This window comes from Symphalangus syndactylus, chromosome 13 (assembly GCF_028878055.3).
Source record: "Symphalangus syndactylus isolate Jambi chromosome 13, NHGRI_mSymSyn1-v2.1_pri, whole genome shotgun sequence".
NCBI lineage: Eukaryota > Metazoa > Chordata > Mammalia > Primates > Hylobatidae > Symphalangus > Symphalangus syndactylus.
This window is the reverse complement of record NC_072435.2, coordinates 47,971,690-47,987,964: the sequence shown is the minus strand read 5'-3', so window position 1 is coordinate 47,987,964 and position 16,275 is coordinate 47,971,690. Positions and strand designations below refer to the sequence as shown.

The 16,275-nt window shown below is 45.6% G+C and overlaps 2 protein-coding genes and 2 long non-coding RNA genes across 5 annotated transcripts; 3 read left to right on the top strand and 1 right to left on the bottom strand.

The window, feature by feature from the left end:
- LOC129459381 (zinc finger protein 676-like) overlaps positions 1-16,275 on the top strand; it is a 375,112-nt gene that overhangs the window by 298,430 nt on the left and 60,407 nt on the right.
- LOC129459414 (E3 ubiquitin-protein ligase RNF4-like) lies at positions 383-1,386 on the bottom strand. Of its 2 annotated transcripts, XM_055236142.2 has the most exons (2): positions 925-1,386; positions 521-764 (listed from the first exon to the last, which is right to left on the bottom strand). In XM_055236142.2, exons 1-2 carry the CDS (start codon positions 1,204-1,206, stop codon positions 630-632), a joined length of 417 nt encoding a protein of 138 aa, XP_055092117.1. In that variant the 5' UTR covers positions 1,207-1,386; the 3' UTR covers positions 521-629. The 2 variants fall into 2 exon arrangements, with proteins under 2 accessions (XP_055092116.1, XP_055092117.1); XM_055236141.2 differs by having other exon boundaries at positions 383-1,296.
- LOC129459442 (uncharacterized) lies at positions 2,658-9,295 on the top strand. The gene is made up of 4 exons (XR_008649985.2): positions 2,658-2,759; positions 3,188-3,270; positions 3,522-3,681; positions 9,209-9,295. It is a non-coding gene; the product is annotated as an uncharacterized lncRNA (long non-coding RNA).
- LOC129459436 (uncharacterized) lies at positions 13,587-16,136 on the top strand. Of its 2 annotated transcripts, none has more exons than XR_008649979.1 (3): positions 13,587-13,723; positions 15,024-15,260; positions 16,100-16,136. It is a non-coding gene; the product is annotated as an uncharacterized lncRNA (long non-coding RNA). The 2 variants fall into 2 exon arrangements; XR_008649978.2 differs by lacking the exon at positions 16,100-16,136 and adding an exon at positions 15,874-15,970.

Sequence of the window (16,275 nt, the reverse complement as noted above, 5' to 3'; positions counted from 1 at the left end):
AATCACTGCAGATCAATGATAAGGTGCAGGCAGAATCACGGGTGACCTCTGACTCTGAAGGGAAGAAGTCCAGTGACTGGTCTTTCCAGGGCCTCAAGGGGCCACTCTTGCACCTGGGATCCTCAAGTTGGGTGAACCAGGTCTGGCTTGGTCAATGTGTAGCAGGCAGATTCATCAACCGGCAGACACTTGGGACAAAAGGTGGTGTGCCTGGGAAAGCTGGGGCAAACTTTCCAAACAGGGAAAATTTCTTGGCAAATGTGCAGATTCTGCAACCAGACTGGAACCACGATTCCCAATGTGCCTGACTCCCTTTCTCCCACTCTAGAACTGGACCACCCCAGAGGAACAGAGATGGCCTGGGAGGGCCCTGGGTCCAGCGCCATAGCATCAAACTGGAGATAACAAAAGGAAGGGGTTGGAAACAAAAGAGCAGTTTACATATGAGACGTTAGTTTTGAAACAGTCTTTTTGAGCTCAGGAAAATGGGGGCAGATACCACTGGAGAACCTGGCTGTCTGTCTGTCCATCCATCTCTCCTGGGGACCTCTGAATACTTCATATATAAATGGGGCGGTACCGTTTGTGGTTGATCTTTTTCCTACAAGTTGGGCAAGTATTAGCATTCTTCAGGGAATCACGGAGGCACTGGCTACAGAAGACATGGCTGCATTCTGTGGAAACGATGAGACGTCCATTCTGCACGATCTCTGAGTATCGGTCCACGCAGATAGGACAACTGACAGTACCTGAGAGCCTGAGGCCTGTAGCGGCCTCATCGCTGGCGTTTCTGGGAGTGTGGGTAGTCACATACACGTCTCTGTCCCTGGACAACTCCTCATCATCACTGCTCACCATACAGCTGTCAGCATGGTCCTGGGGCAGCCTCCTAGCATTCCTCCTTGGTCTTCTTCTTTCGTCAACAATCACAACAGAGTCATTGTGAGTCAGATCAACCGCCACAGGCTCTAAAGATTCACAAGTGAGGTCCACAATTTCATCTCCAGCAGTTTCCACGAAGTCTATGGGGTCTGCTTCCAAGGAAATCTCGGCGGTGGAGGTTGCTTCCCGAGTTCGCTTCTGGGCTTGTCTAGAATTTATTGCTCCACCACGACGCTTTCTTATACTCGTTGTGCTCTTTGGTGCTTTTCCTTTCCTACAGAAAAGGAAGTGATCTATACCAAGGTTTGCAGGGAAGTCAAACATTCTCAACCTTTCATGCCCTCTGGTTATTCATCTGGCTTGCAAAAGCATTTGGATCCGGACAGATTTCCAGTATTTTCAAGTCCTGGAGCTAGTTAGGTCCGCAGGCACCGCCGCCGACGCACTCCAGAGAACCCCATGAACTATTTGATGACTCTTCTTTCTTGCCTAGGCTTTCTTTTTTCTTTCTTTCTTTTTTTTTTTTTTTTTGAGATGGAGTCTCGCTCTTTCACCCAGGCTGGAGTGCAGTGGTGCTACCTCGGTTCACTGCAACCTCCGCCTTCCAGTTTCAAACGATTCTCCTGCCTCAGCCTCCCGAGTAGCTAGGATTACAGGCACCCGCCACTATTCCTGGCTAATTTTTGTATTTTTAATAGAGACGGGGTTTCACCATGTTGGCCAGGCTGGTCTCAAACTCCTGACATCATGATCCACCTGCCTCAACCTCCCAAAGTGCTGGGATTAGAGGCATGTGAGCCACTGCACCCGGCCAGCTTTCTCCATAGAAGATATTGTGACATAACTCTGGGCCCAGCACCTAGGTAATGTGGCTTTTTTCTTCTGCTTGGACCATGCCCACAGAAGGGATAATGATTTATCACTAAGCCCAGCACACATGATGTAATTTTTCTGCCTGGTCTTTGCCAACAGAAATCATTTTCACGTATTTCTGAGTTCATCACCTAGTTGATGTGACCCTTCTTATTTTCAGACTTGTTCACAGTAGAGATTGCTACATATTGCTGGGCCCAGCTCCTATGTGATGTGATTCTCTTCTCATGCCTGGGTATTCCCCACTGGCGTGACTGTGACATATAGTTGGGCCCTGGCCCTAGTTTATGTGGCTTTCCTCTTCTTCCTTAGACCTGCTCACCTGGGGACATTATAACATATCTGAGCCCATCACCTAGGTGATGTGACTCTCTTGCCTGATCTTCTCAGGGGGTAGTGTTTTATGTTGTCAGACCCAGCAACTAGGTGATATGACTCTTCTCTACTGCTTGGGCTCTGCCCAATAAGAAATTGTGATGTATCACTGGGCCTAGGTTATGTGACGCTCCTCTCCTCCCTGGGCTGTACATACGTTGCCATTGTAACATGGCTGGGTGCAATGTCTAGGTCATGTAAGTTTCCTGCATGGGTCATGCCCACAGGGGCATTATCACATATCATGTTGTTAGTTATCTAGGTGATGTGACTCCCCTCTTCTGCCTGGGTCCTGACAAAAAGAAGGATAGAAACTTATCACTGGACCGAGCACTTAATGGTGTCACTCTCCTCTTTTACCTGGGCCTTGCATAATTTTGTTATTGTGACATATTGCTGGGTCCAAAACCTAGGAGATGAGAGACTTTTGCCTTGGCCCTGACTACAGAGGGCTTTTTGATATTTCTTTGCATCTATCACCTAGGGGATGTGTCTCTCCTCTGCCTGCACCCTGCCTTCAGAGAAGATTGTGACATAACACTGGGTGCAACAACCAGGTCATGTGTCTCTTCAGCCTGGGCCTAGCCCACCACGGAACACTGTGACATATTGCTGCTTCCAGAAACTAGGTAATGTGACTATACCAACTGTGCCCTGCTTTTAGAAGGACACTGTAACATATCACTGGCTGAGCACCCAGGTGATGTGACTCACCTATCTGGTCCGCACATTCAGGGAAGACTGTGACATATCCCTGACCTAGCAACCAGGTGATGTGACAATACTGCCTGGACTCTCCCCTCAGAGGGTATTGTGACACATTGCTAAACGCAGCACACAGGTGATATGACTCTCCTCCACTGCTTAGTCTCAGTTCAAGGAGAGATTGTGATGTATCACTAGTCCCAGCAAGTGGATGATGTGACTCTCATGTTTGGGCCAAGCATACATCATGTATTGTGACATATGTCTGGGTCCATCACCTCGTTAATATGACTCTTCTCTATGGGCTGTGTCCACAGGGGTACTATAAAATATTTTTTCATTCATCCCTTAGGTTATTTACCTCTTCTCTTCTGCCTGGACACTGCCAAAATAAAGGAGATTGTAGCAATTCACTGGACCCAGACCCTAGTTGAGGTGACATTCCTATTTTGCGGGGCCCTGCATATTTTGGTATTGTGTCATATCGCTGGACTCAGCACATAGGGGATGGGAGGCACATGCATGGGCCCTGCTCACAGAAGGCCTCTTGACATATCTGTGCATCTATTGCCTGTGAGATGTGACAGTCCTCTTCTACCGGCACCCTGCTTATAGAGAAGATTGTAACATGTTGCTGGGCCTACCGACCAGATGATGAGTTTCTTTTGCCTGAACCTTGCCCACAGGGAGCATTGTGACATATCACTGGGCTCAGCACCCAGGTGATGTTCCTCTCCTGCCTGGTCCCTTCCATCAGGGAATATTGTACAAATCTCTGGCCCAGCACCCAGTTGATGTGACTCTCTACTGACTACCAACTCACAGGTTACATGTCCCATGTTGCAGGTGAGATGACGACTCTCATATCTTAAACCAGAAAACAGTTGATATGCTGTCTCTCATAGCTAGGCTTAGGAAAATGGATAAGATTCTGAGTCTCCTATTTTCTGAAGGTCAGAGGGGATTACTATACTCTCACCTATGGTATAAAGTCTTTGGATTCTTTGCAGTGTGTCATCACAGAGCCCAGCACACAGATGAGATTGACTTGCATGTATGGACAACCAAGCACCTGTTAAAATTGTGACCCTCACAGATGGACAGACTGTAATTGTGAATCCCACACATGGATGCAGTCCACAATTGGAATTGTGACTGTCATATGTGACCATCCATCCAGATTTGGGATAGCAAAACATTTTTAAATGCAGCTCATGAGAAAGTGAGGGCTCTCCTATCTGAACCCAGAAAATTGGAGAGATGTTGACTCTCATAACTGGGCTTAGGGACACAGATACAATCATAGGCTTATACCAGCATGAAAATCTCAAGCTGGATTGTGGCTCCCATGCAAACCATATAACGCCCTAGGATAGTACAGAGAGTGTCCTAAAAGGGCCAAGCACATAGATGAGATTGTGACACTCCTATGCACACCCTGACAACAGTAAGGATTATCATTTTCCCACATGAACCCAGCCAACTTTTGAGGTTCTGAACCTCACATCCAAAGGCAGCTGAAAGTTGAAAAATTGAATCACATATATGGATCTGGTCCACAGGTGGGTTGGTGACTCTCAGACCAAGATTCAGCACACCTGTGAGCCTCTGACTCCACTAAGGGAACACAGTTCATGGGAGGGATTGAGGACTTAATACACAGATCCAGTTCACCTTTGAGATGGTGACTCGTGTAATTAGACACAACATACAGTAGGTATTGACTCTCGTACCTTGAACCAGATCATGTGTGGGATCATTAATCTCATTCTTAGACCATCTTGCATGTGTGATTGTATCATACAGCTCTTCCCAGCACCTGAGTGTTTTGGCCCTTCTGCCTAGGTCCTACAGGTGAAATTGTGGCATATCACTGAACCCAGCATCTAGGTGGTGTGAGACTATACTTTTGCCTTAGCACTTTTCACAGAGGGCCTTGTGGCATTTTGCTGGCTCTAGAACCCAGGGGAAGTGACTTTCCTCTACTTCTTGGTCTCTGCCCAAGAACAGATTGTGATATGTCACTGGGCTCAACACCTAGGTGATGTGACTTTCCTCTCCTGCCTGGACCAAACACTTTTGAGATGCAAATCTGTTTGGGCCCTGCCTACAGAGGTATTAAAACATATCTGTTCATTCATCACCTAGGTGATGTGACTCTTCTCTTCTGCTTGGGCCTTGACAAAATGGGGGATTTTGACACATCACCAAACCTAGCACTTAAGTGATGCTACTCTTCTGTTTTCCCTGGGCCCTGCATATCTTGGGTATTGTTATATATAGCTGGGCATCATTCCTTTAGGATGGGAGGCTCCAGCCTGGGCCCTGCCCATGAGGGGCCTTGTAAGATGTCTCTTCCTCCATCACCTATGAGATGTGACTCTCCTCTTTTGCCTGCATCCTGCCTACAGAGAATGTTGTAATGTATTGCTGGACCCAGTCACCAGATGATGTGTCTCTCCTGCCTAGGCTGTGCCCACAGAGAGCGTTTTGACATATCACTGAGCTCAGCACCCAGGTGAAATGACTCTGCTGCCTGTACTCTGCTTTAAGAGGGGATTGTAATGTATCTGTGGCTGAGCACCTAGGTGATATGACTTCTGCCTGGTTTCTGACCTCAGGAAAGATTGTGACATATCTTTGCCAAAAACCTACGTGATGTGAATCTGCTGCTCACTTCCTACCCACAGGTAGAATTGTGACATATATTTTGTCCAGCTTACAGGTTCATTAATTGTTCTTATACCTCAAACCAGCCAATAGAAGAGATACAGTCTCCCATAACTAGACTTAGGAAAATGAGAGAGATTATGAGTCTTCTCTATGTATTAAGGTCATAAAGGACTACTATTCTTTTACATACTATATAAAGCCCTTGAGTGGTACAGAAAGTGTCATTACAGGGCACACTAAACAGGTGAGACTGTGTTTCTTATATGCACATACCACACTGTTAAGACGGTCACCCTCACAGATGGACAGAGCCCATTGGAGAGGTCCTGAATTTCACACATTGACACAGCCCACAGTTTGGATTGTGACTGTCATATGTGAACATCCAGCTACAGTTGGGATGGCGACTCATTTCTAATTCTGGCAAGTTAGATCCTTTCTACTTGGATGTATTCAATGGAGAGATGTTGACTCTTATTCCTGGGTTTGGGGCCACAGGTAGGATCATGAGTCTGTAGATGCACAAAGGTCTCAGAGCATAGTGTGACTTTAATGTGTGTGTATATATATATATATATGCTCTGAGACCTTTGTGATACAAAGGGTGTCATAACAGAGCATGGCATAGAGGTGAGATTATGACACTCATATATGTATACCCAGCTGGCAGTAAATATTGTCATTCTTCCACATGAACACAGCTGACTGTTGAGGTTCTGAATCTCACATCCAAAGAAAGTTGAAGATGGAAAATTGATTCATACATGGATTAGGTTCACAGGTGGGTTGGTCACACTAAGACCAAGATCCAGCATATCTGTGAGGCTTTGACTCCACTAAAGGGACACAGCCTGTAGGAGAGATTGAGGCTCTTATGGATGGATTCCCTAAACTGTTGAGCTTTTGGATTATACACTTAGACCCAACACCACCATAGATGGTACGTCTCATACCTAGAACCAAGACATATGCAGGATGGTTAATCTCATCTCTGGATCTTCCTGCAGCTGTGACTGTGACATGTACCTCAGCCTAGCACTTGAGAACTTTTACACTCCTGCCTGGGCTCAGCCCACAGACTGGATAGTGACATCTTGCTGCACCCAGCACTTAGTCAATGTCTTGGTTCTGCCCATAGAGACAACTTTGACATATTGTGGCTCCTCACACTTACGTTATGTGACTCTCCTGCCTGGGTTTTGCCCACATGGGCCATGGTGACGTATTGTGGAGCCCAACATGAAGGTGATGTAATCGTCCACCTTGTCCTCTGCCTACAGAAGGCATTGTAACGTACCTTTTGGTCCCTCACACTGTGATGTTACTCTCTGGCTCACCCTTCTTTCAAGGGGTATTGGGACGTACTGCTGTATCCAGCACCTAGGTTATGTGAATTTTTCTACTGCTTCGGCTGTGCCCAATGAGGGGCTATGAAGTATCTCTGGGCCCAGCACCTAGGTGATTTGACCTTTCTTTTTCTTTATCATTTTTTTTTTCTTTGAGACAGTTTCACTCTGTTGCCTAGGCTGGAATGCAGTGGTGCGATCTCAGCTCACTGCAGCTTCCGCCTCCTGGGTTCAAGTGATTCTCTCGCCTCAGCCTCTTGAGAAACTGGGATTACAGGTACCCACCACCATGCCTGGCTAATTTTCTAGAGACAAGGTTTCACCATGTTGGCCAAGCTGGTCTTGAGCTCCTGACCTCAGGCAATCCACCTTTCTTGGCCTCCCAAAGTGCTAGGATTACAGGCGTGAACCACCATGCCTGGCCAGGTGAGAAAGCATCAGTATGACAAGGGCCATTTATAACTCTTGAGTTCTTACCAAAAGATGATATCTGCAAAATTGAGTGTTCTATTTAAGAAAAACATTGAGCAAGCTTATCCTGCATTTCTACACAAAGCGCACAACAACAATATAATCCACAACAGTAAAGCAAAATAAGTAAAATTATCCCAAGTAAACTAAATAAAGGCAGACGTTGGAACAAAGCTGATATGGGTTTACTACCTGATTCCAATATGTGTTCACAGTTAGAATAGTGATCCGGATTTACTTACTTACTTACTTTATTTATTTATTTATTGAGATGGAGTCTCGCTCTGTTGGCCAGGCTGGAGTGCAGTGGCACAATCTCGACTCACTGCAACTCCGCCTCCCGGGTTCAAGCGATTCTCCTGCCTTAGCCTCCTGAGTAGCTGGGATTACAGGCATGTGCCACCACTCCCAGCTAATTTTCGTATTTTTAGTAGAGACAGAGTTTCACCATGTTGGCCAGACTGGTCTCGAATTCTTGACCTCGTGATCCACCCGCCTTGGCCTCCCAGAGTGCTGGGATTACAGGCATGAGCCACCATGCCTGGCCCCTGATCTAGATTTTTATATTACCCATCTCTCTTGTTTCTTTCGAGCTGCAGTCAGAGATCACTGGTGTGTTCACAGGAATAAGCAGAATTAGTCTAAATAGCAGGGAAAATACTCAAAAACAACAAATGAGTCTAGTAACAGGTGTACTATAGTTCTTGAAACATAATTATTTTCTCTCTCCAGTATTCCATTTCTACTAAAGACAAATCATGGTAAAACTGATTTACTTGCATAAAAAGCTTTAGTCTTATACTTGGCCTGATTATTTGTATAAAGTGCAACAAAAATAGTTATTTTTCACATAGGTTTTTAAAATTGGCTTTGATGTAACTATGTTCCATTAAAGGAATATCAAAAAAGACTGTTTAAAAGCCAAGCCCAGCCATGGGTTTGTACCATCAAATACCTATAAGTTGGGTGAGTTTCTGTCTTCTTGGGGTCCCAAGAGAACTTCGGGCTCCTGATTCTGTCAGAAAGAGACATTCCTGGCCAGGCATGGTGGCTCACACTTGTAATCCCAGCACTGTGGGAGGCCACGGTGAGTGGATCACCTGAGGTCAGGAGTTTGAGACCAGCCTGCTCAACATGGTGAAAACCCATCTTGACATGAAATACTAATATTAGCTGGGTGTGGTGGCATGCACCTGTAGTCTCAGTTACTCAGGCAGCTGAGGCAGGAGGATCACTTGAACCTGGGAAGCAGAGGTTGCAGTGAGTTGAAATCACACCATTGTACCCCAGGCTGGGTGATAGAAGGAAATTCTGTCTTAAAAAAAAAAAAAAGAAAAAAAAGAAATGACATTCCTTACTTACCATGGGTCAGGATCCCTGCACAGGGACTGTGGAGACAAAATCGGATGCCAGGTTTCCCAAAAGGCTTATATTGACTCTACAAATTCAGTATGATTTCTTCAAAGAAAGCACCCCATTCCAGGCAAAGTCTGGTGAAATTACCAGTGTCTCCAATTGTGCCCTGTTGCAAAAGAAAACATGCTTATGGCACGTATGCAAATAACTATATTTCCACAAATTAAAAATACCAATAGGTTTCTACATTCTGGAGAAATCAGGTAGAGAAAAACAAATATGCTCCAAATTTTTTTTACAGAAGTATACATTTCTCAGTTGTTAAAAACTGTAAATAGCTATAAATATTTTGACTCTGAAAAACAAAAAAAAGGATTTGCAGCATTTTAAGAGAAAAGGCAAAAACTATTACTTTTGTCTTCTATTAGTTCTGTTTATGCTACAAATTCCCTTTCTGCTTGATATTCATTAACATTTCAGCTTTCCATGAGAGTCCTGAAAATTTTTCCTCTGTTCTAATGTTGCAGTCTCCAAAGTTATCAGAAACCTTCATTTAAAAGCACCTGGCAAAATTCCATAGCGGACCATAAATCACCTCTCGAAGAGGATCGAATCAAGACAAGACGTTTGTCTGTGGGTAACAAAAAGTCCTACAGTGGGGATTGTGACATATTGCTCCTCTTCTTTCTGGGACCAGTACACAGTTGGAATTGTGATGCATTGTTTAGCTCAGCAGCTACATGATGTGACTCTCTTCTCATGAGAGTCCTCCCAACTTGGGTAATTGCAACATATAATGTAGCCTAGTTTCTAGGTTACATGACTCTTATTCCTGAGCTTGACCCAGAATCAGCAACATCTCTGGGCTTCTCACCTAGGTGAGGTTACACTCCTCCCTGATCTCTCCCTTCAGGGAATATTTTGACACATAGCTAGACCCAACACCTGTGTGATAAGACTCTTCTATCTCTTGGGCTCTATCCAAGAAGAAATTGGGATGTATTGCTAGGCTCAGTACCTGTTATGTGACTCTTCTCTCCTGCCTGGGCCGTGCATACATTGTGTATTTTGACATGTCATGGGCTCCAACACCCAGGAAATTGGTGATTTCTACCTGTGGCCTGTCCACAGGAGGCCTTGTGAGGTATCTCTGCATCATGACCTAAGAGATATGACCCTTGTTTTTAGCCTCCACTTTGCCCACTGGGACAATTGTGACATATCACTGGGTCCAGCAACAGGTGATGAGTTTGTTTTGCCTGCACCTTGCCCACGGAAAACAGTGGAACATAGCCCTTGGCCTGATGGTCACTCAGGTGATGAGACCATCCTGCTCATTCTCTACTGACAAATGGGATTGTAACATACATCTTGGCCTGGCAAATAGGTGCAATAATGACTGTCATACCAGTCACCAGAAGAGATACTGTCTCTTGTAACTAAGCTTAGAGAAATGGGTAAGATCCTGGGTCTCCTTTTGGTAGGAAGGTCATAGATTATTTCCACTCCCTCACATACTGTATAAAGCCCTCAGATGATATGGAGAGTGTCATCACAGGGCCCAGCACACAGGCGAGACTGTTTATTTTGTGTGCACACCCACCAATTATTAGGATTATTGCATTCACGCAAGGACACAGTGTACTGGTGAGGTCTTGAACTTCATACATGGACTCAGTTTACAGTTGGAATTGTTATGGTCATATGTAAACATCTGACCACAATTGAGATGGTGACTCATTCCTAAAACCATCTCATAGGCAATTGAGGAATCTCCTCTCTGGACCAAGTCAATTAAAGAGATTTTGACTCTCATACGTGGGTTTAGGGCCACGAGTACAATCATGGGTTCATACCAGCATGGAGGTCTCAGAGCAAATTCTGACCCTCATGCATAGCATATAAAGCCCTTGAATGGTAGAGAGACTGTCCTCACAGGGCCCAGCACACAGGTAATATTGTGACACTCTTACACACAGGTAGCCAATAGTAAAGATTGTCATCCTTCCACATGAACGCAGCCCACTGTTGAGGCTCGGAATCTCCCACTCAGAGGCAGTGGGAAGTTGGAGAATTAACTCTTATACGTGGATCTGATCCATAGGTGGGTTGGTTACTCTCAGACCAAGATTCCCCACAGCTGTGAGTCTGTGGCTTCAATAAGGGGACACAGTGAAGGGGTGGCCTGCCCCTCCACACTTGTGGGTGCTTCTCGTTAGGTGGGACGAAAGACTTGAGAAAAGGAATAAGACACAGAGACAAAGTGTAGAGAAGGAAAAGCGGGGCCCAGGGGACCGGTGCTGTGCTTACAGAGGACCCACACCGGCCCCGGCCTCTGAGTTCCCTTAGTATTTATTCATAATTATCTTTACCATCAAAAAGATAAGGGAGTGACTGGACAATAGGATCATTGTAGGGAGGAAATCAGCAGTAAGACATATGAACAAAAAATCCTTGTAACATCAATAAGTTTAAAAGAAAATGCTGTGCCTTGAGATGCATATGCGAACATCTCCATAAACCTTTTAGCAGTATTGCTCCAGCAAGCCCCACCTTATTCCTAAAGGCGGTTTTCTCCTTACTCAGTAAACAAAGCACACAAAGGGTTTTACCTGGAGATGTTCCATCTCCCAGGGACGGGCAGGAGACAAATGTTTTTCTTTTTCTCTAGATTTAAGAGAATGGTGATGACCTTTAACCATAAGCAGCCTTTAGGCACTTGTTTAACAAAGCACATTCTGCACCGCCCAAAATCCTTTTAATCGTAAGTCCCCACAGCACATGTCTCTTGCAAGGACAAGGTTGGGGGTAGGGTCACAGATTAACAGCATCTCAAATACAGAACTAAATGGAGTCTCTTATGTCTACTTCCTTCTATATAGCCACAGTAACAGGCTGATCTCTCTTTTCCCCACAACACAGTCTTCAGGAGGGATTGTGTCTTTTGTGTACAAATCCAGCCCATCCTTGAAATTGTAACTCAGGTACGTAAACCAAAACTACAAAAGGTGTTGACTCTCAAACCTGAAACTGGGACATGTGTGGGATTGTTAATTTCTTTTTTTTTTTTTTTTTTTTTTTTTTGAGACGGAGTCTCGCTCTTTCACCCAGGCTGGAGTGCAGTGGCGCGATCTCGGCTCACTGCCGGCTCCGCCTCCTGGGGTTCACGCCATTCTCCTGCCTCAGCCTCCCTTGTAGCTGGGACTACAGGCGCCTGCCACCTCGCCCGGCTAATTTTTTGTATTTTTAGTAGAGACGGGGTTTCACCGTGTTAGCCAGGATGGTCTCGATCTCCTGACCTTGTGATCCGCCCACCTCGGCCTCCCAAAGTGCTGGGATTACAGGCGTGAGCCACCGCGCCCGGCCTAGGGATTGTTAATTTCATTTCAGGACCTTCCTGCTGGTGTGATTCTGACGTATGCTTCTGCCCAGAATCTGAGCAATTTGACTTCCCAGGCTTGGTCCAGCCCCCAGTAGGGATTATGACATATGACTTAGCCAAGCACTTAGCTGATGTGACCAATTCTCCTGCTTTGTCTCTGCCCATAGAGGGCATTGTGATGCACTGTCAGGCCCTTTACCCAGGTTATGTGATTTCTGCCTGTGACTGACCACATTGGCTATTTTGACATATTGCACTGTCCAACACTCAAATGATGTTACGCTTCTGCCTGTGCCCTTCCTACAGGGGACATTATGAAATATCTCTGTGCCCATCACGCATGTATTTTGACTCTCTTCTTTGGCATGGATTCTGCTCACAGGGGGTTGAGACATATCTGGGCTCAGCACTCAGCTGATGTGATGCTTCTCTCTCTTTTTTTTTTTTTTTTTTTGAGATGGAGTCTCGCTCCATCACCCAGGCTGGAGTGCAGTAGCGCAATCTCAGCTCACTGCAACCTCTGCTCCTGGGTTCAAGTAATTCTTCTGTCTCAGCCTCCTGAATAGCTGGGACTACAGGTGCCTGCCACCACACTTGGTGTATTTTGTATTTTTAGTAGAGACGGGGCTTCACCTTGTTGGTCAGGCTGGTCTCGAACTCCTGATCTCAGGTGATCCACCCTCCTCAGCCTCCCAAAGTGCTGGGATTACAGGCATGAGCCACCACACCCGGCCAACGCTTCTAGTTTTCCTATGTTCTGCTCACACAAAAGATAGTGGCCCAGCACAAAAGTGACATAAGTCTCCTGCCTGGACCCTGCTCACAGGGGGCATTGTGAAATATGTCCGGGCCCATCAACTATTTCATGTGAGTCTCCTCTGTTACCTGGGCTTTGCCTATGCAAGACATTGTGACATATCACTGGGCCCAGCACCCAAGTGGTTTGATTTTCCTCTTCTGACTGGGCCGTGCCAACAGATAAATAGTAACTTATCACAGGGTCCAGCACACAGGTGCTGTGGCTCTTCTGCCTGGTCCCTGCCCACAGGTGTCATTGATACATATCTTTGGTCCCAACATGTAGATGATATGACCCTTTATTTTATTCTGGGACCTGTACACAGTGGGGATTGTGACATATCGCTAGGCCCAGCATTTGTGTGATGTGACTCTCCTCTCCTGCCTAGGCCCTGCCCACTGGAGTGATTGTGACATATATCTGGGTGCAGCCCCTAGTTTATGTGACTCTCCTCTTTTCCATGATCCCTACTCATAGCATGAATTGTGACATATGTCAGGTTTTCTCACCTAGGTTATGTGACTTTCTTGTCTTTGCCCTTCCATCAGGGGGCATTGTGACATATTGCTAGTTCCATTATCTGGGTGATTTGACTCTCTTCACCTGCCAGCGCACCACCCAAAGGGGACATTGTGACAAATCCCTGAACCAATTTTCTACATAATGTGCCTCTTCTCTGTTGCAGGAGACATGCCCAAAAAAGGGATTGTGGCATATCTCTGAGCCCAGCACCCAAACGTTGTGACTCTCCTGCCTGGGCTGTGCCTAGAGAAAATATAGTATGTCACTGGACCCTGCATGCAAGGGATCTGATTCTCCAGCCTGGGCCTTGCCCATAGGGGAGATTGAGACATATTCCAGGTGAAGAATTCAGGTGATGTTACTCTCATTTCTTAGCCCTTCCCACAGGTAAGATTGTGAAATATAACGTGGTCCAGCACACAGATGAGATTTTTATTCTTGTATGCAATCCCAGACAACAGTTACTATTGTCACTATAACACATGGACAAAGACTGCTGTTGAGGTCCTGAGTCTCATGAGTGAATGCAGTCAACAGCTGGAATTGTGACTGTCATATGTATATCTTGCCAGAAGTGGGATGGTGACTCATTTCTGCATTCAGCTCACAGGAATGGTGATGACTCTCAAACATGGGCCCAGCCAGTAAGAGAGATGTTGACTCTGGTAGCTAGGCTTTGGGGTCTGGGTCTTTTACTTGTAGGAAGATAACAGAAGATTATGACACTCACACATATTGTATAAAGCTTTTGGGCAATACAGAGTGCCATTACAAGACTGAGTACACAGGTGACATTGTGACTCTCCTATACACACCTAGCCAACAGTTTGAATTGCCACTCTCACACATAGGCCGAGTTTACTGGTGATGGCCTGAGTCTCACACATGAACCTATTCCACTAGTTGGATGGTGGAAAATTTCTGAACCCAATTCACTCGACCAATAAACCCACCAATAGAAGATATGTTGATGCTTGTACCTAGGCTTAGGGCAACAGGAAAGGTTTTGGGTTTTCTAGTGGTATAAATGTCACAGAGGATTACACGCTCACTAATATTGTATAATGCCCTCGGGTTGTACAGAAAGTGTCATTACATAACTCAGTAAAATTTGAGCTTGTGACTCTCAAATGCACACTCAGCAAACAGTAAGAATTGTCACCCACACACATGGATGGAACCCACCGGTGAGGTCCTGAAACTCACTTACAGATGCAGTCCACAGTTGGAATTTTTTAATGCCATGTGTGGATCCAGCCACAGGTAGGAGGGTGACTCATAAAACCCAACTAAGAGGCACAGCAATGACTTCATACCTGGACCCAGACAATAGGAGAGATGTTGACTCTCATACCTAAGCTTAGGGCAACAGGCAAGATCATGAATTTATACCAGTGGTAATATCTCACAGGGGATTGTGACTCTCACCCAATCAACATAAAGCCCTCGGGTGGTACAGAGAGTGTCATAAGAGGACCCAGAACAAGCTGAGATTTTAATTCTCATATGCACCTCCAGCGCCTAGTAAAAACTGTCACCCTCCTGCATGGATACAGAAAACTGTTGAGCTTCTGAATCTCACACCTGGATGCAGTCGAAAGTTGGTATTGTAATTGTTTTATGTGGATTTTGTCTACAGGTGGATGGTGACTCTAAGACCAGGATTCAACACACCTAGAAGGCTTTGACTCTGATACCAGTCACAGAAGGCTCTGAGACTCTTCTATTTTCTCTAGGTCATGCAAATGGAGGTGGACTGTGATATATCATAGGGCCAACACAACACACAGTCTACAGGTGGAATTGGGACTCTCATGCCTGGATCCAGTTCATCATTGATATTGTGACTCATGTACTTGGATGCAACTCACAGGAGGTGTTGACTCTTTTACCTGAAGCTGGGACATGTGTGGAATTGTGAATCTTAGACCTAGATCTTCCCAGAAGTATGAATGTGACATATACTTTTGCCTAGCACTTGAGTGATTTTACTTCCCTGCCTGGGCCCAGCTCTCAGAAAAGATTGTGATGTGACTCTCTTGCTTAAGTCCTACCCACAGAGGGTATTGTGAAATTTCGCTGGGCCCAGCACTTAGGTCATGTGATTCTTATTTTCAGCCTGGACCCTGTCCGCAAAGTCACTGTGAGATGTCACTGAGCCCAGCACCTCTGTGATATGACTGTACTGCCTGGGCCCTGCCCACAGTAGGTATTGTGAAATACCTTTGCCTGCATTCTGCCTACCCCCCAGCAAAAAAAAAAAAAAAAAAAAAAAAAAAAATGAACTGTGACAAACCACAGGCCCAAGCACTTAGGTGATATGATTCTCCTCTTCTGCCTGGGCTCTGGCCTCAGGGGAGATTGAAACATTGTACTGAGCCCAGATTGCAGGTGATGTGACCCTCTATCTTAGGCTCTGCCCACAGGAGGTAGTGTGATACGTCTCTATGGACATAATTTAGATGCTGTGACTCTTCTGTTTTCTCTAGGTCATGCAAATGGAGGGGGATTGTGACATATCATAGGGCCAACACAAAAATAATGTAAAACTCCTGCCTGAGCCATGCCCATAGAAGGCACTGTGACATATCACCAGTCACAGCACTCACGTGATGTAACTCTCTTTCCTGAGCCCTGCCCACAAGGCATATTGTAACATACCTTTAGCCTAGAACTTAAAATATGTGACTTTCTTAGCTTGTTTCTTTTCCACAGGTGGGATTTTGACATATAACTGCACCCAGCACACAGGTGAGATTCTGACTCTTGTATGCTCATCCCGCCAAAAGTTGAGTGTCACCCTCACACATGGACAGAGACTACTGGTTAGGTCTTGAATCTTGTACATGGACACAGTCCACAGTTGGAATGTCATATGTAGATCCAGCCAC

What these genes read in the sequence shown, in the direction of transcription:
- LOC129459414 (XM_055236141.2), bottom strand. Translation starts at nt 1,206, where the DNA reads ATGTTTGACTTCCCTGCAAACCTTGGTATAGATCACTTCCTTTTCTGT.